At 40.0% G+C, this 24,786-nt stretch overlaps 1 protein-coding gene across 1 annotated transcript in view; it reads left to right on the forward strand.

Moving 5' to 3' along the window:
* The first annotated feature begins 201 nt into the window (after positions 1-201).
* The window catches only part of LOC134388723 (cell surface glycoprotein CD200 receptor 2-like), a 58,410-nt gene continuing 33,825 nt past the window's right edge, over positions 202-24,786 (forward strand). The window contains exons 1-5 of the mRNA XM_063112027.1: positions 202-259; positions 3,890-4,201; positions 4,323-4,571; positions 10,153-10,272; positions 22,903-22,974. Coding sequence (XP_062968097.1) covers positions 211-259; positions 3,890-4,201; positions 4,323-4,571; positions 10,153-10,272; positions 22,903-22,974 — 802 coding nt within the window. The 5' untranslated portion in view covers positions 202-210. The remainder of the gene's footprint in view (positions 260-3,889; positions 4,202-4,322; positions 4,572-10,152; positions 10,273-22,902; positions 22,975-24,786) is intronic.

Consider the following 24,786-nt stretch of genomic DNA (forward strand, 5'->3'; position numbering starts at 1 on the left):
TTCAAGATATTAACATGTTTTTCACTCTAATTATGGCATAAGATATAATTTCTATTTTGCAATGATTTTTGTTTAATTTTAGTTAGGATTAACTGATTGTCTAACATGTTGAATAAGACTTTGTGAAGAAACAGTGGCTCCCACACTATCACATAGCATTAGTTTCATTGACTCTTCTGTCTGTATTTTCTAGCTTCAAGTAATTCCTGTATGGATGGAAAGCAGACGACACAGAACATTTCAACAATTCTCACAGAAGGTAATATGCTTTCTTATCTAGTGGCCAGCACTGAAAGGATGGAGAGTTGTACTCTGTTAGAAACATTAGCTAATGACCTGGGTGAAGGGTGGCCTTGTGATTAGTTGAAGAATATGGTGATCTGAGTGCTGTGGTATGAGGAACCATGAATGACCCAACCTCTAGTTGTTTCCCAAACAAGTCATGTTCTTGCTTGTCTTTAATTTTTGCCACGTTCAAGTGGTAGAAAGATCATGGGTTTAACTACCTCTCATATCTGTGTTAAAGTTCTACCTCTTTCTTCTTCTAGTTATGTGATTGTTATTTGGCTGTGAAATGCAAGGTCTTGAGTACCACAGAAGAGACAGGGGACACAAAAACAGGAAAGAAGAGATATTAAATGCAAAGTTTAGCAAAAACAAGCTTCATCCACATAAGATGATTGCCCCACCATAGCTGGTTCTGCTCATGTTAAAATGATGATGTTCCTGACACTTACCTTTGTTACAGGTGTGTTGTAGCAGCTACTTTGGTTTACTAATCACTTGTCAGCCAAGCCCTATCAGTCATAGACAGATCATGTTGGTTTACAGGAGGTATGAGATTCTATGTTGCAAAATGCTTGTAGGTTGCAGGGCTTAATTGTAACTTAAAAAGATGTACGAAAGGGGTCAACTTCTATGTTTAATCCTTATAATTAGAATGAACCCACAGAAAAAAAATAAAAACCTGTGAGCAAAGTTAACAGCTGAATTGTCTGGGAGTGTATAAGTGACTAAATGGGTAGAAAGGAAAACTCATCCAAAGGCTACACTTGATAATATCACATTTGCAATAAAAATTTTTTAATAAAAGAAAACAAATCTTGTTTTTTAATGTATACAGCACACTACTTTTTCATTAGAAATAAATATTTCTGAGCATCTCTTATCACTGGTTATCATCAATTTTTCTTTTTGTGAGATTGCTTAACTGGTGAATTTATAGATTACGATTGGTTGATTTCACTGACTTTGTGATTCTTTGAACAAAAAATAAACTTGAAAAATTTCCATTTAGTTCAACCTGATTGCCATATTAGTTATTTTTAATGAAAGTACCATTTAAATTTACAGTTGGCTGAAATATAAATATAACTGGGGACAGTTAGGGACAGGCATTTAGTTTTGATGTACTGATTTTTTTCAACTCATCAAAATGAGGGAGGAGACAACCACATCATTAATTATTCCTTTTTTATTCCTGAGAAGCATGAATAATATGATAAATCTAATCGTCTCTACTACCGATACTAGATTTAAAACATTGCCTTTGCTGTTTAATTTAGCATTGTTTTCTTGTCTTTCTGTTTCTAAATACCAAAACTCCTGAATTAATTTCAAATACTTTATAATGCACATTGTTTTCCTAGTAATACATAATAAAAGACAAAATTAGTTATTCTTTGGATTGGTTTTATTATTTTTTTTATTTTTTATTTAAAAAATTTTTTTGAATCAAAATTTATTATACATATTTTGGGGTTCAACATTGAGTTATGTTGATCAAATCAATATTACTAGCATATATATTGTTACAAATTGTAATTATTCTTTATGCCCCTTGTCCAATCTCTCCCCATACCCCTTCCTCTACACCTCCCCCCTCTAATCACCCTAGATTTCTTCACTCTCTCTGAAAAGAGTAATGGTTACTCTGTTGATTTGCTGCCCAAATGATCTGTGCAATGCTGAGAGGCGTGATCAGGTCCCCCAATACTGTCATACAGCAGATGTCTCTTCCGTCACTATGAAATGAGCTCTGTGGAGACAGACATCCTCCTCCTTTCTTTTCCTCTGCTGATGACTCTCCTTGTGTCAACTCACTCCAGTGGCTGGTGGACCATCTGCCTGGTGGTTGTGGCATCTAGACACCTTCACAGCAGCCATGGTTATTGTGGTGGCTGTGGTGGGTCACCCACATGGAGGAGATGTTTTTGGCCTATTCCATGGTGCTGGGCAGTGTGCCTGGTTGTGGAGAGTGTCCAATCCCTGGTTCCATGCCCCGGGTCCCCGAGTGGGTCCCGAGGTGCTGGCACAGGGTGCCTGGTTGTGGGAGGGGAGTCCAGTCCCCAGCTCCTTACCCTGGGTCCCTAGGCACACCCTGAGGCACAGGCTCAGTGTGCCTGGTTGTGGGAGGGGGTTTTGGTCCCCTTCTCCATGCCCCAGGTCCATGGCAGGTCCCAAGGCAGTGGTGTGGTGTGCGTGGTGGTAGGAAGGGGATCTGATATCCTTCTCCATGCCCCGGGTCCCAGGGCAGGCCCCAAGGTGCTGGCACAGGGTGCCTGGCTGTGGGAGGGGGTTACGGTCTACTTCTCCATGCCCTGGGTCCCAGGGGAGGCCCAAGGCTCTGGCATGGGGTGCCTGGTTGTGAGAGGGAGGTTTGGTCCCCTTCCCCATGACCTGGGTCCCTGGGTGGGCCCTGAGGTGCTGGCGTGGTGTACCTGTATGTGGGAATGGGGTCCGGTCCTTGGCTCCAATCCTCGGGTTCCTGGGTGGGGCCCCAAGGTGCTGGTGGTGTGAGTGGTTGAGGGCAGGGGTCCTGCCCCTGGCTCCATGCCTCATTTCCCCTGGTGGGCCCCAAGTCATTCATGGTGTGCCTGGGCTGTAAGTAAGTTTTTGTCTTTTGCTTGCTTCTAAAATGGGAACTTCCTGTAGGAACCAGTACTTGAGCTGTGTGATTGAGGTAAATTACTGCTTTGCTGCTGTTTCCCTAGGGGAGGCTTTTTGTGCAGCTCAGGGTTTAATGGTTGACCTTATAGCTATTTCTGGTTCTCCAGATGCTCGGTGCACCTGATTGTGTAGAAACTCTGATCTGGGCCTGAGTTTTTTCATCGAACTGTACCCCATGCAATACTGCATTCCCAACTGGTCTCCTCTAAGTGGTCCTGTGCTGATCGGCTGTCCTTGCTTTGTCCCAGTATTCTCCCAGTGGGCTCGTCTCCCCCACTGCCTGTGCTCAAGACACTTCTCATGGGATGGGCCCTGCACTGGTTCCTTGCGATGACTCACCGGCTTCTAAATGGCTCCCCTTTTTCAGTTGTTCTGGCTCCTTGCTCCTGCGTGGGTCTATTGGAACCCTGTTAGTGGTCTTGCTGTCCTGGGGGCCATCAAAATCCTCTTCTCCCCTTCAGCCTCCAAGTAATTCCATCTAAAAGGCACAGCTGCAGCTTCTGCTGGCTCCTGCTCCATGTGCTCCAGCATTAAAATGGCCACTGCCCAAAACGCTGAGAGAAGTTTTTTCTTTCTCTCTTCGTGGTTTCTCCCACCTTCATGAGTTCCATAGGTCTCTCCTCCTCTTCACCTGAGCTCCAGCGGCCCCAGTTTGGCTGATGTTAAGTTTTTATAGTTGTAAATTCGTTGATTTGTGGGAGAGAGTTACGCTGGGGACCGTCTATTCTGCCATCTTGACTGGAAGTCTGGATTGGTTTTAATATGTTATACATATGTTGTGAATGTTAATTTCTGCTATAAGCCTAAATTTCTGGAATATGATCACCATCAATGTAATGTTCCAGTACAACTACATATAATATGCTGTGGATAAATTTAACACACGAATTTTCTTATAAAGCTTTTCTTTTTATCGTTTTCCTTTTGTGTATGTGTCCAGTTAACACGTTACTGTCTCGATCAATGGGTATGAAGGCTGTGCTCTGTTGCTCTCTTATCCCATTGACAAATATGACACTAGTAGAATGGGCAATAACCCTCAAAGACAAGCCTGTCTGCAAACTCTCCTATAGGGGAGACACAAAGGAGACCAGGAAAACCAATTGTACTGATGAGAGAATAACCTTCAGACCTGATCAGAGTCCCGACCTTCAAATTGATCCAGTGGCCATCACCCATGAAGGGTATTACGAGTGTATAATGGCAGCATCTGATGGGAATTTCCATCGTAGGTATCACCTCCAAGTGTTAGGTAAGGAACATCATATATTGTGGCATTTCAGAGCAGCAGATTTGGGACTGAAGCAAATGTCTCTTTAAATTCCATATCCTTTATTTTAAAACTGAAGCATTTCCCCCTAACATCTCTGCAGTGCCTCCTGAAATGACCCTGTTTCTACACAAGAATAGAACTGCGGTGTGCAAGGCAGTTGCAGGCAGGCCAGCTGCATGGATCTCCTGGAGCCCAGAAGGGGATTGTGTCACTGAGCAAGAATATTGGGGCAATGGCACAGTGACTGTCTGGAGTTCATGCCGCTGGTCAGACAGCAATGTGTCTGCTGTGACCTGCTCTGTCCTTCATTTGACTGGCAACAAGAGTCTGTTCATAGAGTTGCTTCCTGGTTAGTAATTCTAGTTTTGTGTTTGATTTTTCCTTTCTTTCAGAGGAGTTATGTTAAGAAGGAAAAAGTGTGCAGAGAAAGTTCATTCAGTGATGCTCTCCAGCCTCCGCTTTCTCTCCCCTCCCTTCTTCCTTCCCCCAAATAAAGAGCAAATAAATTTGTTGTAAAAAGCCATATTTTAGAATGCAGTTTATTCTACTTTTAATGTTCACTTCTATAGTAGTAGTAAATTGGCTTGAGTAGTGTACTTTTAAAAGAATACTTATGGTTTTAACTGAAGGATAACGTGTAATTTTAAACAAATACTATGGTTTTACTAGGAGAATAAGGTCATTCATAAATTGCCTTCACGAATTTCTAATCTGGTAGAATTTCTCCTCTACTCTCTTCCTAGCGGAATTTCTTAAATGCCTTATAACAACATCTGTGATTTAGTTCATCATTGTTAGTTTCTTCACTCTCTGCTCTCATCCTACTCTCATTTCTTATTCTTTTTAGATAATTAAATACTGTTTTAATCAACATAACACACATAGTTTAAAGTGAAATTGTTCTATAAGGCTCTAATGAAAAACACAAGCCTTACCCTTGTCTTTCCAACCCTTTCCAACTCTATCCTTATTCAACTCCCCAGAGGTAAGTACTTTTCTTTCTGTGTGTAATTTAGATATTTTGTACCCACTTCCTCTTACGGAAGATGATGAGTTAACATTAATGTCTTCCCTTCCCTCATTCTTCATATACAGTAATATAGAAATTTGTTATTTAGTTGAATATCCAGTGTTCACATCAATTTGAATATGTAAGAATTATTAAGTGCTGAATCATGAAATAAACCCATGCTTTCTCTTTTGAGTAATTTTTGTTTTTCTTGGACTTCATAATTGCTTTACTTATTTGTTTTCTTAATAATGTATTTCCCTATTGTAAATTAACACTAAGGTCACGGACAAAACTAGAGAAGCCTTTAGTAATATTTTCCACATGGTCAGATTTATTAGGTAATATGTCAGTTCCATTTTACTCTTGAAAACATCCCTTCTTGAATTTTCCCATGCTCTTGGTCCAATCTGTCTTGATTGGTCATTAGACCTGCTGCACAACTAATGTCCTGGACATGATCTTTACCTCAATTTTCTGCTTGATCCTGTGTCTATTTAATCTGAGTTCCTTCTGCCTTCCAAACATTCGCTTGATTTAATCTTTCTTTCATCTATGAGACTTGTCTGAACTCTTTGGTAATCCTTGGCTATTGATTCATTTGAAAGTGTCTGGTAAAGAGCTGATTGTAAGTTCTACTCTGATGGTGGGGCTTGTCAACTAGTTAGTTTCAATACAGTGAAAAGGTGGTTAATGGTTTTGGGGGGAGGAGGTTACTTATTTTTATGAAGGTCTTTATTTGGGGGCTGTTCAGGCTCTGCAGAAAAAGACTCTCCAATCTCTTCTTGCCTTGGAGGGACAAGCCTGACTGTCAGTATTCTGGGAATGAAGAGGGGAATGTTTGTGTATGGGAAGAGGGAAGTGTGTGTGTGTGTGTGTGTGTGTGTGTGTGTGTGTGTCTGTGTGTGTGTGTCTGTGTGTGTGTGTGTCTGTGTGTGTGTGTCTGTGTGTGTGTGTGTGTCTGTGTGTGTGTGTCTGTGTGTGTGTGTGTCTGTGTGTGTGTGTCTGTGTGTGTGTGTGTCTGTGTGTGTGTGTGTGTCTGTGTGTGTGTGTGTGTCTGTGTGTCTGTGTGTGTGTGTGTGTCTGTTTGTGTGTGTGTGTCTGTGTGTGTGTGTCTGTGTGTGTGTGTCTGTGTGTGTGTATGTACTGTTCTGAACTCAAGTACTCTTCTAATACCTCTTTTCATTCTGCACTCTATCTCTTGTATTTATCTCCAGCATTACCTGACTTTTCCTTCTGTAGAACATTCAACCTATACTCCAAGTCTTTTTTTTCCTTCCATGTCCTCAGAGACTTTATTTAATTAATTATCCTCTTTCTTTTCTTCTGTCTTTTCTGTTCCACAAATTATTTCCCTAAAGCTGCTCTGTAAACACACCTATTTTTCTCCCATGTTTAAAAACTTGATGCTATTGCTTCCTAAGACTATTAGCTCTTGCCGTCTACTCACATCCAAGGTTTTCTAAAGAGGAATTTACACTTATTGTCTCTTCTATGTTACCTCATAGCTCCCTTAGCTGTCTTGCATCTCCCTGCACAGAAAATGCTCTGACAGAAAGCACTGAAGATCTCCCAGATGCCAAATAAAATATAATTTTTTATTCTTAGCTTAATTAGCTTCTTTGTAATATTTATTGCAATTATTAATTAATTAATTAAAAGTATTTGATATTTAATCATATTCAATAATTGGTAATTTAAAATATTTACTAATTTTAATATTTAATTAATTAGCTTCTTTGTAATATTTGATATGGTCTCTCCTCCTTCTCATGTATTTTCCTCTCTTCTCAACTTTTGGTCAACTTCTTAGTTTTCTTAAATTGATTCCTTTCATCTGTTCATCTCATGAATAAAGGTTTTTCTATGGGTTTTATCTTTGTCCTTTTCTCACTTTACCTCTGCTCCTTGAGTAATCACATCCATACCTATGGCTTCAACCACTGCCTAATTCTTGACTGTCAAATCTTTGTGTTTGCCTAGCTTTCTCTCCTTGGCTACAGAGTGATTGTATTAGTCTGTTTTCTGTTGCTTATAACAGAACACCTGAAACTGGGTAATTTATAAAGAAATGGAATTAATTTCTTACAGTTTTGGAGTTTGTGAAGTCCAAGGTCCAGAGGGCACATATGGTGAGGTCCTTCTTGGTGATGCAGGGGGTCACATGGGAGAGGCTGAGCAAGAGTGCACTTCCATATGCTTTCTTCCTTTCCTTATAAAGCCCCTAGTCTACTTCCTGATAACCCACTAACCCGTTAATCCATGAATGGATCCAATCACCTCTTAAAAGCCTCACCTTTCAAATACCATAGTGGGGATTAAGTTTCAACATGAGATTAGGAGGGGACAAACATTCAAGTTGGAGTATGATCAAAACCAACTTCCAACTGGACAGCTTCACCTGGATGTATCAAGGGCACCTCAACTTATATATTCTTGAAACACAGTTCTTCTCTACCCTTTCATGATCTCCACATCTATATTTTTATCCTGATAAGTGACTCAATCAGAAACTTTAAAATACCCTAAAATAATAATAATATATAATATAATCTTTGGCTTACAATTCTGGGACAGCTGCATCTGGTGCGGGCCTCAGGCTGCTTCTACTCATGGTGGAAAGTGGCAGCAGCTGGTGGGTACAAGCAGATCACATGGCAAGAGAGGAAGCAAGAGAGAGAGAGGAGGTTCCGGGGTCTTTTAAACAACTAGCTCTCGTGGGAACTAAGAGTGAGAACTCACTCACTACCCCCACCTCCCAGAGAGAGCATTAATCCATTCATGAGGGATCCACCCTCATGACTCCAACAGTTCCCAACACTGCCACATTGGGGATCACATTTCCACATGAGTTTTGGGGGGATAACACATCCAAACTCTATCCCACAACCAATTTTGCAACTCTCTGGACACCAACTAGGTTTCCTAATATTCAGTTCTGATACTATCAGGAGTTAGCACAGACCCCATAGGCTCAGTCCATACTGCTCCCACTTCAGACACCAGCCAAGTCCCAGGTTGTAATTAACACTTCCAACCAACTGGCTATGAATTCAGGGGGTTCAACGATTTGCTAGAATGGCTCCTAGAGCTCAGGAAGGCACATTATTTACTATTACTAGTTTATTATAAAGGACACAATTCAGGAACAGCCAAATGGAAGAGATGCATAGGGCAAGGTATGCAGGAAAGAACTTCCATCCCATCTCCAGGAGTGCCATCCTCCAGCACCTCAGTGTGTTCATCAACTTGGAAAGCCTACCAACCTGGAAGCTCACCAAACCCCTTGTTTAGTATTTGTGTGTGTGAAGGTTTTATTGCATAGGCATGATTGAGTAAATCATTGGCCATTGGTTATTATTAACTCAGTCTCCAGCACCTCTCTCCACCCAGGAGGTCAGTGGAGGGGATGTGTGGTGGTATGGGGCTGAAAGTTCCAACTCTGTAATCGTTCCCTGCTCTTTCTAGTGACCAGCCCGATCTGATCCTGAAAGCTCTTTAGGAGTTCCCAGCCACCAGTCATCTCATTAGCATACAAAAGACACTCATCACTGCAGAGCTTCCAGGAGTTTTATGTGAAACCCTTGTAACCTTGTCAGGAACTGTGCTAGAAACTGGGGGAGCAAAAACCAAATACATATTTTTTACTATATCACAGCTACCTACTTCTCTGACTCCCAGTACAGTGCAAGCTCCTTGGGAGTAGGAACCAATCTTTTTCACTTCTATATCTTTAAAGTCTGGCAGCACAGTACCCGACACACACAAATAACTGCAGAATTACGTTTAGATCATCACAGACTTCATCTCTATATATCCCACTCTATGCTCCAAATATGACTTAGGTTAACTCATTTTCACATATTTGCTTAAGGATTTTCCCTTGAAAAGTCCTTCCTTCTTCTCATAACCTACTTAATCCTGCAGAACAACAAGGCTCAGTTCAAATTCTACTTCTTCCTGAGCCAGTTAGAGTTAGCCATTCTTATTCATTATATGATTTATAACCTGTAATGCTCACTTACCACTGATTGCTCTCCTGTAAGCTATCTTTTCATTTCTGTGGGCCTGACTTCTCCAGGTGAATTGTGAGTTTTTGAGGACTGTAACCACAGTGTCTTAATTCCTTATGATGCTTAGGAGATTGCCTGACATTCTTCTAATTTAGTCTTTGAGCAGGCTATTTGACAGGATGAAAATATTTCTTGGAGCCAAGAGTCAGACTTGTAGTTAGGGTACACAGTCCTTAGGCTGCCTTCTTCACGGGAGAAAAGACTTCAAAATGATCGTCCTAATTAGTCTATTTTATATTTTCAACAATTCTTGGGGCTATTTCACAGATGAATAAAATGAAAGTAGGAAGATATAAAATACCTTGTTGAAGGGGTTACATCAACTCAGTTACAAAATCATTTCACTGTCTGGAAAGTGTTATCAGATCATGCCCAAAATATTAAGAATAATGCCCTTCAAAAGACTAATATTTTGGTTAGCTCAGGTGATTAGAATGCAGCGTTATAACACCAAGGTCAAAGGTTCAGCATCCCTGTAATGGCCGGCTGCCAAAAAAAAAAAAAAAAAGGAAAAAAGAAAAAAGACTAATATTTGCATGGGAAATGAGAAAGTACATTTTCTTTTTTCTCATGTAATTGGGAAGTACAGCATTAGCAATGCTAAGCATGCATTTATTCACTCAGAAAGCATTTGTTAAAAACTTATATACAAAACACAGACATGGTTGTCATAAAAGAATGATACATTAGTAACATTTGAATTGTAATTTATAAGGTTTTTTTTACTTTTCATTGTAACAGTCTGTGAACTTTTTGGAATATTTTTTAAAGCCTTTTAAACTATTGACTCTAATTAGTTAATTAGAAAAATCTTTGAACTTATTTTTCATCCCTGCCCATATTTAAAGGTCATAGAATCCAAGGATATCCAGCATCACCTTTACTAATCATTCTGTATGTGAAACTCTTTCTTTTAATGGTCATTCTGGTTATTTTGGGATTCGTTTTATTCCAGAGGATAAGTACAGGTAGAAACCGAAGACGCAAAAGCATAAGATTCAGAAAGAAAACATCATTGTAAGACTTGAGCTTATAATGTGCTGGGAAAAGCTTGACACATTTTTTGATATGTTGTGTTTATTCCCCCAGCCCCTTCTTTAACATAAAGGCTTTTGTTAACAACTGAGAACCCAGGCAGAGGTACCTGCAGCACTGGGATAAGAATTTCTGCTTCATTATCGTTTTGACCTAGGAGAGACTTGGCCTGGCCCACACCTTGAGAATTCAGTGGGGGAAATAAAGTTGCTGGGGTGTCTCAAGTGTTTACTTCTAAATTTTTATGTTTTTGAGGGCTTGTGTTCATTCCTGCTTAATTATATACCCTATTTTTTTTTTAAACTCTTAGCGTACAGTATATATACATCAGGCAGAAGCTTGGTGCCTGCCATCCTAAATGCCTAGGATGACTCATCTACTTTCCCCTTTCCCTTAGTGAGTTTTTATCTGCAAAAATGAAACAACCCTGCTTCTCAGCCTAAAGAGGAAGGTGGCTCAGCAAAAGGCAAATAACGACATCGGCAGTTTTTCTCACTCCTAGGGCTCTGCGGGTAGAGCTTTCACCCTAGCTTCTCGGTTCCTTTCCCCACTTGAGATGCTAGTCAATGTTGCGATGGCAGAAGCCACTAAAAACACTGCCTGCAAGTCAGCCAGTAGCTGACCTCCCATCCCTTCCTTGCTTGCTGGCAATTAGCGAGGCAGCTTTATTGCATGTTTTGACTGATCGTTGAATAAATGGTTAGAAGTCATTTTTAGCAGTAATTGCATTTTAGCAGAAATTATAAATCCATCCCAACTAAGGAACTGTTAGTGTCACTGAAAACAACATTGAAGGTCATCTTACCTCTCAGAGCACCAGTATCTCAATTCCCTTTCTTGTCTGCATCGTAGGTTACAGAGGTTGGGATGAATTAATGATGGTATGAGTAATATATTGGAGAAATCCTAATATCTTCTAGGCCACTGTAAACTGAAATTCTATCTTCACTTGATATAGGTAGTAATACTATACTAAAAAGTGCTCTTTTGTTTAAAGGAAGATATTTCTTATATAAAGTGTCAGGTGATTTGGGCTATTATTTTCAGCAAAACTCTTAAGAAGGAAAATGAATGCATAATATGGAGTATACTATATAAGTGTGGCAGTCTAATTGTTGAAACAAACACTCAAATCTCTGTGTATTTACACAACAAACGTTTAATTCTTGCTCATGGTATATACTCCAATGTAATTGGCATGGATGGGGCAGGGGGCCGAAGGGTTGTGGCTCTAAGCTATCACTTTATCTTATGGCTTTGCCCTTCTCAGAGTATCTTCTATTCAGCTGGTTATTAGGAAACAGAAAGAATGGAGGATTTTATGTGGAATATTGTATAGGCCGAGCCTGGAGTAGTGATCACTTCTGCCCACATTCCATCCGCTAGTACTCAGTCACAAGGCCATCCTAACTTTTATGGAGGTTGGAAAATGTAGTCTAGCTGCCTTGGAAGAAAAGAAATCAGGTTTTGTGTACATCTAGCCAGTCTCTACCCACAATAAAGAAGAGGACAAATATTAAAATTAATACCTACTCCATTCGTAATCAAACGTGTCAATAATTAGTTAACTTATGAAATAATGTCTCAATATATAATATAAGCTCTTTTGTCTCTTTCTTTTTTATTATAATTTCCTCATGTTTAAGACAGGATATAGAATGGGAATAAGTCTAGTAATATTCTCTAACAGACTAAAAAATATCATGGCAGAGATTGCTAGTTTCCCAGCCTAATACTCATCCTCCCCTTTCTCCTTTTGGCAGATGATTATATTCATGACTCTAAATATGCACCCCTCCCTGTATTCATGCAATTTTTCCATTGATTTTAAAGTTTTTTCCATCCAGAGATTATATATTTGTCTACCCCATGTAATTTGCTTTGGCAAATAAAATGAGGCAGAAATGCAATGTACCAATTCTGAGAGCAGGTCTCAGGAGATCCCGCATCTTTCTACTTGCTGCTCCCTGAGAATGTGCCCAGCCTAGCCTGCTGGAGGATGAAAGCCAAGTAAAACAGAACTGAGTCACTCAGTCCTATCCTCACCTTTATTTATTTATTTATTTATTTTTTTGTCGTTTTTTTGTGACCGGCACTCAGCCAGTGAGTGCACTGGTCATTCTTATATAGGATCCGAACCCGCGGCGGGAGCGTCGCCGCGCTCCCAGCGAAGCACTCTACCGAGTGCGCCACGGGCTCGGCCCCCTCACCTTTATTTTGAGGCCAGCCTAGGTCATCCAATAGTGAGCCAACCCCTAGAAACATGAGGAAGCTCAGTTAAGATTGGCACACCTGACCCCAGCTGATCCAGACATAGGAGCAATTGTTGCCAAAGAGATTTTGTGGTTGTTACACAGCATCATTGTGGCATTAGGTAACTGATACATTGCTTAATAACATAACTACAATTTTATTTATTGTGGGAATGTACTTAGTTAAAAGGCATTTCTCAGTTTCCCTTGCAGTTGAGTATGACCACCTACATAAGTCTTGGGAAATGAGACATAAGGCAAATCTTGTGTAACATTTCGGAAAAGATCTTTGAAGAGAAAGAAATGGTCCTCTTTTGTTTTTCCTCCTTATCTCCTCGACTGAAACACTGGTGTGATGACTGGAGGTCCAGCACCCACCTTGGGCCGTGGGTAACATTGAAAATGGAAGCTACCCACCAAGTTGGAGGAAAAGAACAACAGAAGGACCTGGGCCTGATGACCATGGAGTTGCCCTACCAACCCCAGACCACCTACCTACTGACTTCTTTTGTGTGAGAGAGAACAAAGCATTTTGCTCATGCCACTGTTATTTTGAATTTTCCTCTATACACAGGTGAAGTTAATTCTAATTGACACAAATAGTTTGTCAATCTGAAGATTTGCTGTCAATTTTGCAACAAATTATATTCTACTCATATGTATGTTCATGAGCTATTTTTGTTCTTCCTCTAGAGAAGATGAAACAGATGTTCTATTCATGTTCATTGTTATGGTCTATTTTCATTCTTCTCCTGGAGGTAATGAAACAAGCATAACTTCAGAAGATTGTTAAGTATAGGTGTGAGTGCCATTTCTATGGCAGTTCCAGAAGAAGTCTTGGTTATGTAAATACAAGAGATGCTGTGGGTTTGTATTGGTAAAGGGCATGAGAATCTGGGGGTGCGCAAAGACCGTGCAGTAGTCAGCCAATCCCTAGACATGTGAGGGCATGTCTACATTACAGAAGTGGGTTAAGGAAACTGTTGTGGGCTCTTAGAGAGGATATGAATAGGAGATACAGAGGAACTGAAATCCATGGGGCTTTATTGTGTTAATCCGTTTTGCACTGACTGGACTCCATTATTCTTGGAAGACATTTATGTGAATTCATGCAACTTCTTTATCCCATTCTCACTGCCATGATTTTCTGGATGATATTAGATTAGGAGAGTAAAAATACTACCTCTACTCTCCCCCCCTTCCTACTCCTACATAAATATGGAAAAGCAAACCTATATATTTTTTTCCTTTCTAACCACACATATGCATGCATATATACGTGCACAATAAATTAATTGTGGGCCTAAATTGAGGGAAATTGAGAGCAACTTTTAGCAAAACGCAATTGAGAGCCACTAGAGGGTGCTTTGATTTAATTCTTTTAACATTTTGTTTTTTTTTTTTGTTTTTTTTTTTTTTTTTTAATTGTTTTTTTTTTTTTTTTAATTTTATTTTGTCGATATACATTGTAGCTGATTAATGCTCCCCATCACCAAAACCTCCCTCCCTCCCCCCTCCCCCCCTCCCCCCCAACAATGTCCTTTCTGTTTGTTTGTTGTATCAACTTCAAATAATTGTGGTTGTTATATCTTCTTCCTCCCCGCCCCCCGGTTTGTGTGTGTATGTGTGTATGTGTGTGTGTGAATTTATATATTAATTTTTAGCTCCCTCCAATAAGTGAGAACATGTGGTATTTCTCTTTCTGTGCCTGACTTGTTTCACTTAATATAATTCTCTCAAGGTCCATCCATGTTGTTGCAAATGGCAGTATTTCATTCGTTTTTATAGCTGAGTAGTATTCCATTGTGTAGATGTACCACATTTTCCGTATCCACTCATCTGATGATGGGCATTTGGGCTGGTTCCAACTCTTGGCTATTGTAAAGAGTGCTGCGATGAACATTGGGGAACAGGTATACCTTCGACTTGATGATTTCCATTCCTCTGGGTATATTCCCAACAGTGGGATGGCTGGGTCGTATGGTAGATCTATTTGCAATTGTTTAAGGAACCTCCATACCATTTTCCATAGAGGCTGCACCATTTTGCAGTCCCACCAACAATGTATGAGAGTTCCTTTTTCTCCGCAGCCTCGCCAGCATTTATCGTTCATAGTCTTTTGGATTTTAGCCATCCTAACTGGGGTTAGATGGTATCTCAATGTGGTTTTGATTTGCATTTCCCGGATGCTGAGTGATGTTGAGCATTTTTTCATATGTCTGTTGGCCATTTGGATATCTTCCTTAGAGAAATGCCTACTTAGCTCTTTTGCCCATTTTTTAATTGGGTTGCTTGTTTTCTTCTTGTAAAGTTGTTTGAGTTCCTTATATATTCTGGATATTAATCCTTTGTCAGATGTATATTTTGCAAATATTTTCTCCCACTCTGTTGGTTGTCTTTTAACTCTTTTAATTGTTTCTTTTGCTGTGCAGAAGCTTTTTAGTTTGATATAATCCCATTTGTTTATTTTTCCTTTGGTTGCCCGTGCTTTTGGGGTCGTATTCATGAAGTCTGTGCCCAGTCCTATTTCCTGAAGTGTTTCCCCTATGTTTTCTTTAAGAAGTTTTATTGTCTCAGGGTGTATATTTAAATCCTTAATCCATTTTGAGTTGATTTTAGTATACGGTGAGAGGTATGGATCTAGTTTCATTCTCCTGCATATCGATATCCAGTTATCCCAGCACCACTTGCTGAAGAGGCAGTCCCTTCCCCAGTGAATAGGTTTGGTGCCTTTGTCAAAGATCAGATGGCAGTAAGTGTGTGGGTTGATTTCTGGATTCTCTATTCTATTCCATTGGTCAGTGCGTCTGTTTTTATGCCAGTACCATACTGTTTTGGTTATTATAGCTTTGTAGTATAGCTTAAAGTCAGGTAGTGTTATGCCTCCAGCTTTATTTTTTTTGCTGAGCATTGCTTTGGCTATTCGTGGTCTTTTATTGTTCCATATAAATGTCTGAATAGTTTTTTCCATTTCTGAGAAAAATGTCTTTGGAATTTTGATGGGGATTGCATTGAATTTGTATATCACTTTGGGTAGTATGGACATTTTAACATTTTGAAGCAAGCTAAAAATCTACTAACCTCAGGCAGAGTAATCCTGCATTTTTTTCATTTAATTTTTCCATACAACTTTTCCTCCATTTACTAATTCTTCAGGTTTCCTTGGGTGGTTTTGAAACGATTACAGAAGGAAAGGGAAATGATTTAACTGAAAATTAAGGAGAAAAAAAACCTTTCTGTCCCAAATTCGGATTGTATCATCCTTTTCATTTAATTTTAGTAGAAACATTTTGTTTGCCAAACAAGATAGGAGTGGATATTAAGCGTTCACTTCAGGCAAAGGGAAAATATGAGGATATGTTAGTGGTTAAACCACGATTAGTATTTATTTCTTAAACTGGAGAGTTGAGATCATCCAATCACTAAAAAGCAAATAGCTGCTTGTTAGTGTTAATGGCAGCAGATGGTTAGGGCTGCAAATCAAATCAGCCGGCCTTCTCCGCTTCCTAGGCCCTTCACCTTATCTCCTCCCCCGTCATCTTTTAGAGGCGTACATGATATTCTAAAGCTGCAGATAAAGTAAGCCAACTTCTTCATTTGACAAAAGAGGAAACTGAGACTCTCAAAGTTGAGTGACCATCTGGTGTCACTAAGAAGCCAGCTGGCCTACTTGGCTTGCTGCTGAGAGGAAGGCAGCCAATCTAAGACCACAACCACACATGGCCAAAGGAAAAGGGCTGACTTTCTCTTCCTTAGACCCCATTTTACTAGTGGCCCTCCCACATGCCTCCCCTCTTGTCTGATTGCCCAAGGCCACATTAGGGTTTTTGGGCCAATCTCTGGTAAAGGAACTGAGCGTGTGCTTACATTGATTAGGCCTTTTGTGGAGCTGGGGCTCTATCAGCACCATTCACCAGACACATGTCCTGGTGGGAGAGGAAAGTGGAGACCTGAATAAAATTGAGCCTTTGTTAAGAAGGAGACCTAGAGAATGTGTGGCCAGCCTAGATGACGATAAAGCCTTGATAAAGGAGATAACAGTATTCAAGGTGAATTTTGTAAGATGTATAAGGATATCTTATAAGGTGGACAAGGGCAGGGAAGAAAGCCATGCCAGGAAGAGAGGACAGCATGGGTAGAGGCAGAGAAGTGTGCTGGGGTGCGTCTCTTTCAGGGCAATAGGGAAACTGTCTCTATCACCTCCTCACATAAATCTTCCATTTCATGAAGTCATCTGGGGACAGAAGACAGCTATTCTATTCAGAATGCCAGGAGAGTTTTGCAGAACCAGCAAATCTTAAATTTATAATGTTTTCTGAACAGAATGTCCAAATCTTCTGACTGATTCACCCAACACTGATTTTAAGATCAAATAAGGAGCCAAGAACATTGGTCTGTGCACAGTGGAGAAGCAGAGAGGCTGGGGAGAGGCAGCGGCTCTGACGGATGATGTCACTGCCCTCCGAGGGGTGGGACTCGGTTTCTGAGCTGGGCACAGCTGGTTAGAATTGAGACAGTTATCCTTTTTCTGATTTCCCCTCATGAAATATAAAAGTAATTCTCTCTTCAGCTAAGGAGAGGATTTTGAGGATAATCTTTATATGTTTATAAATGTACTTGTGACAGGTGCTATAGATATAAACACAAAGTCTTGTTATTCATCCTACCTGCCTCCAAATGCCCCTCACACACACAGTGGCACACAGAAAAAATTTGAGAAAAAATGTTCTTCCCCAAAACTTCTCTCCTACCTAAGACATGGAGAGCCTACACACAGATACCACAGACACAGGTTCCCATTTCCAGTTGTGTCTTTTCCACTCTAAAGCTCCCACACATTGAGGACAGAGCTCTATAGAGGTATGGTATCACCAGGGAGGAAAGAAATTAATATCTCCGCACAGGTAGGGGGAGGCGATGGTGCTAATCAAGAGAATTTGCAAATTTAAAAAGAAAGAGAAAAAAATTCACAGGCTCATATTCAGCAAAAGTGAGTTTAACAAGATATACTAAAACAAGAGGAATCATAAAATTCAACCGAATGTTATTTATGACTTTTGGAGGAGAAGAAAATGAATCACTTTTCAAATCACTGTTATGATTTGCCTTTTAGTACCAATGCAATCCTTCTTGGAAAATGAGGTTGTATATGATGATGAGATTAATCATTTACTCTTGCTCCTTAACGTGATGAAAATGTTTTGAGCACATCACAGCTTTTCAGTTTCTCTTATATATTATCTTTCTGAAAACAGAAAGCAAGAGACCTCTTGAGGAGGGTGGTCTGTGGCTAAGATGAGAGGTTTAATACTCTTCTGAAGGGCATCTTGTCTACCGTGGGGCCCACAGAACCTGGAGAGGAGGCTGTGTGGTGCAGCATGGGAAGGTCATGCTGTTGGGAAGACTAATCTCTATGCTTCCACCGAGCTTTGGAAAGGACATAAACACTTCTACAGACCTGAGGGAGGCTGTGTGGGAGGCAGGAACCAGACCAGGTTATGTATTTTGTGTCTCACTACAGAGCTCATAGTTTATGTACAGTTTCTCCACTACCAATTTTAAGGCTTTTGGCCTGAGGACACCATCTGCAACATAACACCTTAAAAAACTCTTCTACAAACTTTCCCATATTCCGTGTAAGGAAAAGTTGCAACACCATTTCTAAGACATTGAAAACCAACGAGCAGCCCAAGATGTCAGCTCCAAGAAGCTACAGTAAATGTCCTGGGACTAGAAAGAATGATTAAACAACTAGCATTCCAGCAAGAAGCATCTGTCTTTTGTCATTCTCCTCAAAGCAACATAAAATGTTCAGAGGATGGCCGCCATTTCAGCGGGGGCGAAGGAGGTCGGCTGTTTGGAACATTTTCCAACATTCTCTCTCAACTAAAACCCAAATCCCATTACTTTGCAATTGCTTATCAGGGGAGTGTGTTAGCTGATGCAACCCAAGGCAGCCTAATCACCACACGGTAACCCATCACAGCCCTGCGTCCTGGAGGCTGATTAAATGGCAGATCTTAGGGAGGAGCTGGATGTGAAACTTTATCCCTATGCCAAGCTGGGCTTGGGTTTTTGAATTTTTTCTTTCTTCTTTTTTTCAGACTTTTATCCAAAACATGCTTTCCTTGGCAGTCTCCCTAGAGGACAGTAAATTCATAGTGCATAAATTACCCAAGTCTTACCTCTGCAGGATGGTGAAACAGGCTTAAGACTTGCAAATTGCAGCTGTTCTTGGGCAAAGGCTCTGGCCAGGCAGAAGCCCACAGCGGTAGCGGTGACACACAGACACACAGCGGACAGACTGTGTACTGTACCAATCCCCAGCTGCCATCAAGTGTGATGGTGAGGCCATCCATGTTCATCCAATCAATCCAAATTTTTGCTTAACTTCTCATAGTCAAGTGTCCTTTTTCTAATGACTACTTTTCAAGGAGACTAGAAAGTATTGAATTTATTGCCATCTTTCTTATTTATGGGTAAAAGATTAAGATAGTTGCACCCTATGTTTTCGGTCTGGTCGCCCACTATGCTCCTCTCATTCCTACCCACACACCCACTGCCCAGCTTTTCCAGGAATTTCTCTCTACCCCTTTCTCATTGCATTTTCTGCCTTGGCCTATGCTGTTCTTCCTGAAATGAAGGCCTTTAGTCCCATCCCTGCCTTTCAAAACACTGCCCTGTCTTCAATGTGATTGCATTTGTAAAACCTTTCCAGGTGCCGTGTTCTGAGCTAGGCATTGCCCCACCACGGTACTTCTTTTTATAGTATTTTGTGGATTATTAAGGTCCTTAGCTTTATAGGTATTTGTGTACATGTGTCTTCAATACTAAATTGTGAGATTCATGCGAGCAGATGCCACATCTCATTTTTATGCTTTCCAAACTGCCTAGCACATACACTGAATTTGAATTTAAAAACTCAAACTAATAAATACTGAGAAATACATGATCATTAAAGTGATACACAGATATATTTGACCACATGAATTAATGAAGTTCAATATGTAAAAGACAAAGAAAGGGAGAAAATATTTGTAACAGATGTAAAACGAAATATTGTTACCTTGAATACATTAACTCCAACAAAAGACAAAAAAACTCATAGAAAATGGGCAAAGAATATGAATAGCCATTTTACAAGAGAGGAAATATAAATGTCTAATAAACGTATGGAATAATATTCAACCTAAGTAGTAAATTACAGAAGTACAAATTTAAAAAACTGAGAAACCATTTTTTTCACACATCAGATTCATAAAATTAATAATTCTGATAGTATTAACTGTAAAGAGAGCTATGGAGAGGGAGCAGTTTCTTATAGGAGAATAAATTAGTACAGCCACATTAGAGAGCAGTTTGCAAATATTACCTAGCAATTTCACTTTTCAGTATCTACTCAAAGTACTACTGTTCACATGCATAAGGAGGTAAAATTACATGATTTCTGCAAAACGGGAAATGAGTCTCATAATCTTTTCAGGAGAATGTAATGCTATGCAGCAGCTAAAATGAATGAGTTCGCCTCAGCAGAAGTCCCTCTCAGACCATGTAAAATACCACCCTTGCCTGTATCGCTTTACCCCACTTTCTTTTTGTTCATAGTACATATCATGTCATGTTTTTATATATTATGCACATGCTTACTTGGCTATTATCTTTTTCCTTCTCTAAACTGTAAGAGTGCTGAAAATAGAGACATGGTCTGTTTTTCCCATGCCATTTATGCAGCTCCTGGCACATATTGCTTGGCACACAAGAGGGGCTCAATAAATTGTTATTGAATGAATAATGTGGAGCTATATATAACAACATGGAAAGATCTCCAAGGCATATAGATAAGAAGAAAAAGCAAGTTATAGAATAATATGTATAGGATGGTATAATTTATGTAGAATAAGTACAAAATGAGTGTTTTCATTGTAATATCACTCTAAAAGTTCCTCCTTGTCCCCTCCTGTCTGTAACTTGGCTTTTCTAGGCTCATTACCTCAGCAGAAAGATATAAGTGGAAAGAAGGTAGAAATGTCCCCTATATATCTCTTCCTAACTCTGGTTTTTAAGAGCATAAAATCTCTTAGGAGAACAGAAAGAGTTCTGAGTCTCCTCCCAATTCCACTCCCCACTGCCCCCCACCAAAGAAAAACAAAAATGCCTCAAACTGTAAGGAGTAGGACAATGGAGCACATGATGAGAAGATGACTTCCTTCGAGGGGAGCTTTCTCCCCCAGGTGGAACTCAGAAAATGAAATGCCCCAGAAGGAGTTTTGGCATAAAAGAACTTGGATGGCATTGCAGGAATTCTCTTGCTTTAAGAGATGTTACAGATAGAAGATGGATTCTTACTCTTCCAACCTTGATATGGCAAAGGTAGTTTCCGGTTCAAAAGAGCCAGACAGATGGAAGCAAAGGATTTCTTCCTAAATGCCTGTGGTTCAGATGACTTGGAGGACCAGATATTTTCCTAACTGCCACCAAATTTACATGGCAGAAGGGGCCAATGGACTGGAGGAAATTTTTTTATGCTGCTACCATGAGTACTCTAAGTTTTAATATTTTTTCTTGCAAACAAGAATAGAGGCTGAGCTTCACATCTATACCTACCTCATTCAATACACACATGGAAAAACTTCTGGAAGACTGCAAGCATGGTCTGTGGGTGGTGGTGGAGAGAGGCTTGATCTGTAATGTTTGAATTTTGCACCAGTGGGCTTCCAGTCAAGATGGTGGAATAGACTATCTGGTTCCCAGCATCACTCTCTCCTACAAATCAAACAATTTACAACTAGTAAAAAGCAATGGCAGACAAGCCGGGGCCATTAGAGCTCAGGGGAAGAGGAGGAGACACCAGTGGAGTTCATGAAGGCAGGAGAAGCCACAGTGAGAGAAAGAAAGGACCGCTTCCACTATTTCGAGCCCCAACCACTTCAAGGCTGTCCCTGATGAGCACACGGAGCAAGAGCTGGCAAAAGCCACAGCTGTGTCTTTCGTATGAAATTGCTTGGAGAAGGCAGGGGAGAAGAGGGCCTTGGTGGCCACCAGGACAGCAAGACCACTGACAGGATTCCTGTGGACCCACATAGGAGCAAGGAGCCACAGACAACTGAATTTTGCACTGAGAATGTATTTATGTACTCTGTGTAGGTAAATATAAGTATTTCTAAAAAATAAAAAGTTAAACAATCCAATGTACTTTCTTGCCAAAAGGTAGGGCAAGAGTTATAGAATTTGCTAAGGCTATGCAGAAGGGCTCAGTTTAGATCTGACAGGCTACTAAGGGCAGATCCAAATAAAGCCAGCATATAGCTGGCCAAATGTGACCTACAGCAAGCTGTGATTCTGCACTTTTGTTTATTCTTCATATAGATAATTTTTCTGGCCTGCCTGCAGATCTGTGTAGTGGCCTAAAAATACCAAAATTTATGAGAACTTGTAATGCAAGCATTAATCAAGGGCATATGAGGAGAAAGATGAAGTATTAAATCCAAGTTTTGTCATGGATACGGCTTCCTAATTATTTGAGAGAACAGTATAAAAATCTGACATTTATGACTGTCTCATGCTTTTATAGCTGGTTTCAACTCCAAGCACATTAAATTGTATGCAAATTAAATTTCATTTTTTAAGTGTCCTTACGTTAACTAGTATGGCTGTAAAATTAGTTCTACCTTTTATTTCTTGATGCCTTCTGTTTCTTGATGTTATGAAAGGTTTGAAATTATTTTTAGTAAATTAAGAAACTTTTAAATATAAAGCTACTTTGAAAAACATTTAATTTGTAAGTCACCAGTGTTTGAGGATCCCAAACTCCTGGTGAACTGACACATACCTATAATGGTTTATCTTAGAGACTATGACCTTTAACCTTTATCTTTCCATATTGTGACTCAGCTTCTCTCTACCAATTAAGTTGAGCTTCTGAAAACAGATTCAATTGGTCAGAATGGGGTCATCCTCTCTCCCAGCCAGTTTCTGTTGACAGCAGTGCTTTGATGTATCTGAATCTTCCCTTGTGACTTCCATTGCACCTACCATGATGTACTATGCATACAGTAGATGCTTACTTAAGCACAAAAGAAATGTATTAAGAAATATTGGGTAGCTCACAGAAACTCTGTGGCTGGAAAAGCAGTATTGGGAAATGGGCAGAAACAAACCAATCTTGTAAGGAAAGGCAGCACTGCAGTAGCTACTGGACCATAGGGAATGCCATAGTTTACAGTGCTGCTGTTACTGCCACTGGGTATGGGACACTCCTCCACTTCTCATTGGCTTCCTGTTTGCATCATTAGCTCTTGATTCAAACTGTAGGTGGGCAAGTGCACCTGCTGCGTCATGCCTGGAGCACTTGTCCAAACCCCAGCTGCCAGAGGAACCGGCAAGGTAAGTATCTTACATTTTCTGGGTCTAGGGTGGAAGGAAACACTCTGCTTCTCATTAGGACCCAGTAGGTGGACAATTCACAAACAGAGGAGGGGTATTCAAAAGCTAAGGAATCTCAAAAACCCAATAATGTCCACCACAGTGATCAAAGTGAAGCCTTTTTGCACTTACTGACCCTGAGACGTTTATAAACACTGCTTCTCTGAATATTGGGTTTTGAATTCCTACCTGAGTATATTAGTTTTCTATTGCTGCAAATTATCCCCCAAACTTAGATGTTTAAAACAAAAGTAAGAATCTGTTATTTCACACAGTTTCTATGAATCAGGAATTCAAGGACATCTTAGCTGGACGGTTCTGGTTCGAGATCTCTCAAAAGGTTGCTGTCAAGATGTCAGCTGGGGCTGCAGTCATCTGAAGGCTTGATTTGATCTTGAGGGTCCACTCTGAAGATGGCTTACTCACATGCTAACAGCTGATGCCTGGTGTTGGCAGGAAGCTTTTGTTCCTTACCACATAGGTCTCACTAGCGCTGATTGAGTGTTCTCATGACATGGATGCTGTTAGTGATCCAAGAGGGAAAAGCAGAAGCTGCAATGTCTTTTTATGACATTGCACAATATTCTATTGGTTACACAGGTCATTCCTGTTCAATGTAGAGAAGGACTACACTGGGGCATGAACACCAGGAGAGCATTGGAAACTGATCATCACACCAAGCAAAACAGAAATTTGTGGATTTTCTAGTTAATTTCGCAATCAAAGTGGGAAGTCAAACAGATCTACCATCCATAAGACTCTGGGATATGTAGGTACAAATTTGCAATGAGGTTGTCATAATTACTTGATATGAAGGCCAAAAGCTTTGTTGAATCTATTAAGTTATAATGATTAAACAAAAGCCAGAAATTCAAAATGTATCACAAAATAGATTCAAGAATTTTTTTCAATTGAAGTCAATTTGGAATTTCTTCATCAAAAGATACTTCCTGTTACTCTTCCAAAGTTGTCAGAATAAAATGAGAAATTAGAAAATTAAAGGCGTTTGCTCATCTTGGAGCATTATTTGGCTGACTGCAGTTTTTAAATGATTTAAAAATATTAGATTCTTTTTACCTCGAATTATGAGCAGTCATGCAATTTCAAACACAAATGGTAAAAAATGAAGACCATTGTTTTTCATGCTTTAGAACAAGTCTTAGCATTTTTCTTGTTTAACTTCCATGAGTTTGACTCAGTCTCTTCTCGTCCTACTGCTCCCACAAGATCTGTTGAGAAACGAGGAGAATTTTGACAAGTTTCTCCTTGGATCCTAAGTAAAATTATTTGTATATATGTCTGTTTTAGTCAGTTTGGGCTACTATGATAGAATACTGTAGACTGGTGCTTATAAGCAACAGAAATTTATTTCTTACACTTCTAAAGGCTGGGAAGGCCAAGATAAAGGAGCCGGCAGGTTTGGTGTGTGGTGAGGCCTGTCTGCTTGTTCGCAGACGGTCTTCTCACTGTGTCCTCTCATGGCAGAAGGGGCAAGGAAGCTCTACAGAGTATCTTTTATAAGAGGCTCATGACCCAATCACCTAGCAAAAGCCCCTCCTCCTAACACCATTACATTGGGCATTAGGACTTCAACATATGAATTTTGAAGCAACACAATCAGTCTATAGCATATGTCTCCTTGGGTTTAAATAAGTAGCATAACATTTAAGATGGAAAGAAAAAAAGTAGGAGGGAAAAAACAAACATAAACAAAGAAATACTTCCCACTAACCAACTTCTCTGAAGCAGAGAGAATGGGTTACCATCTGACCA

This window comes from Cynocephalus volans, chromosome 1, assembly GCF_027409185.1.
Source record: "Cynocephalus volans isolate mCynVol1 chromosome 1, mCynVol1.pri, whole genome shotgun sequence".
NCBI classification, from domain to species: Eukaryota; Metazoa; Chordata; class Mammalia; order Dermoptera; family Cynocephalidae; genus Cynocephalus; species Cynocephalus volans.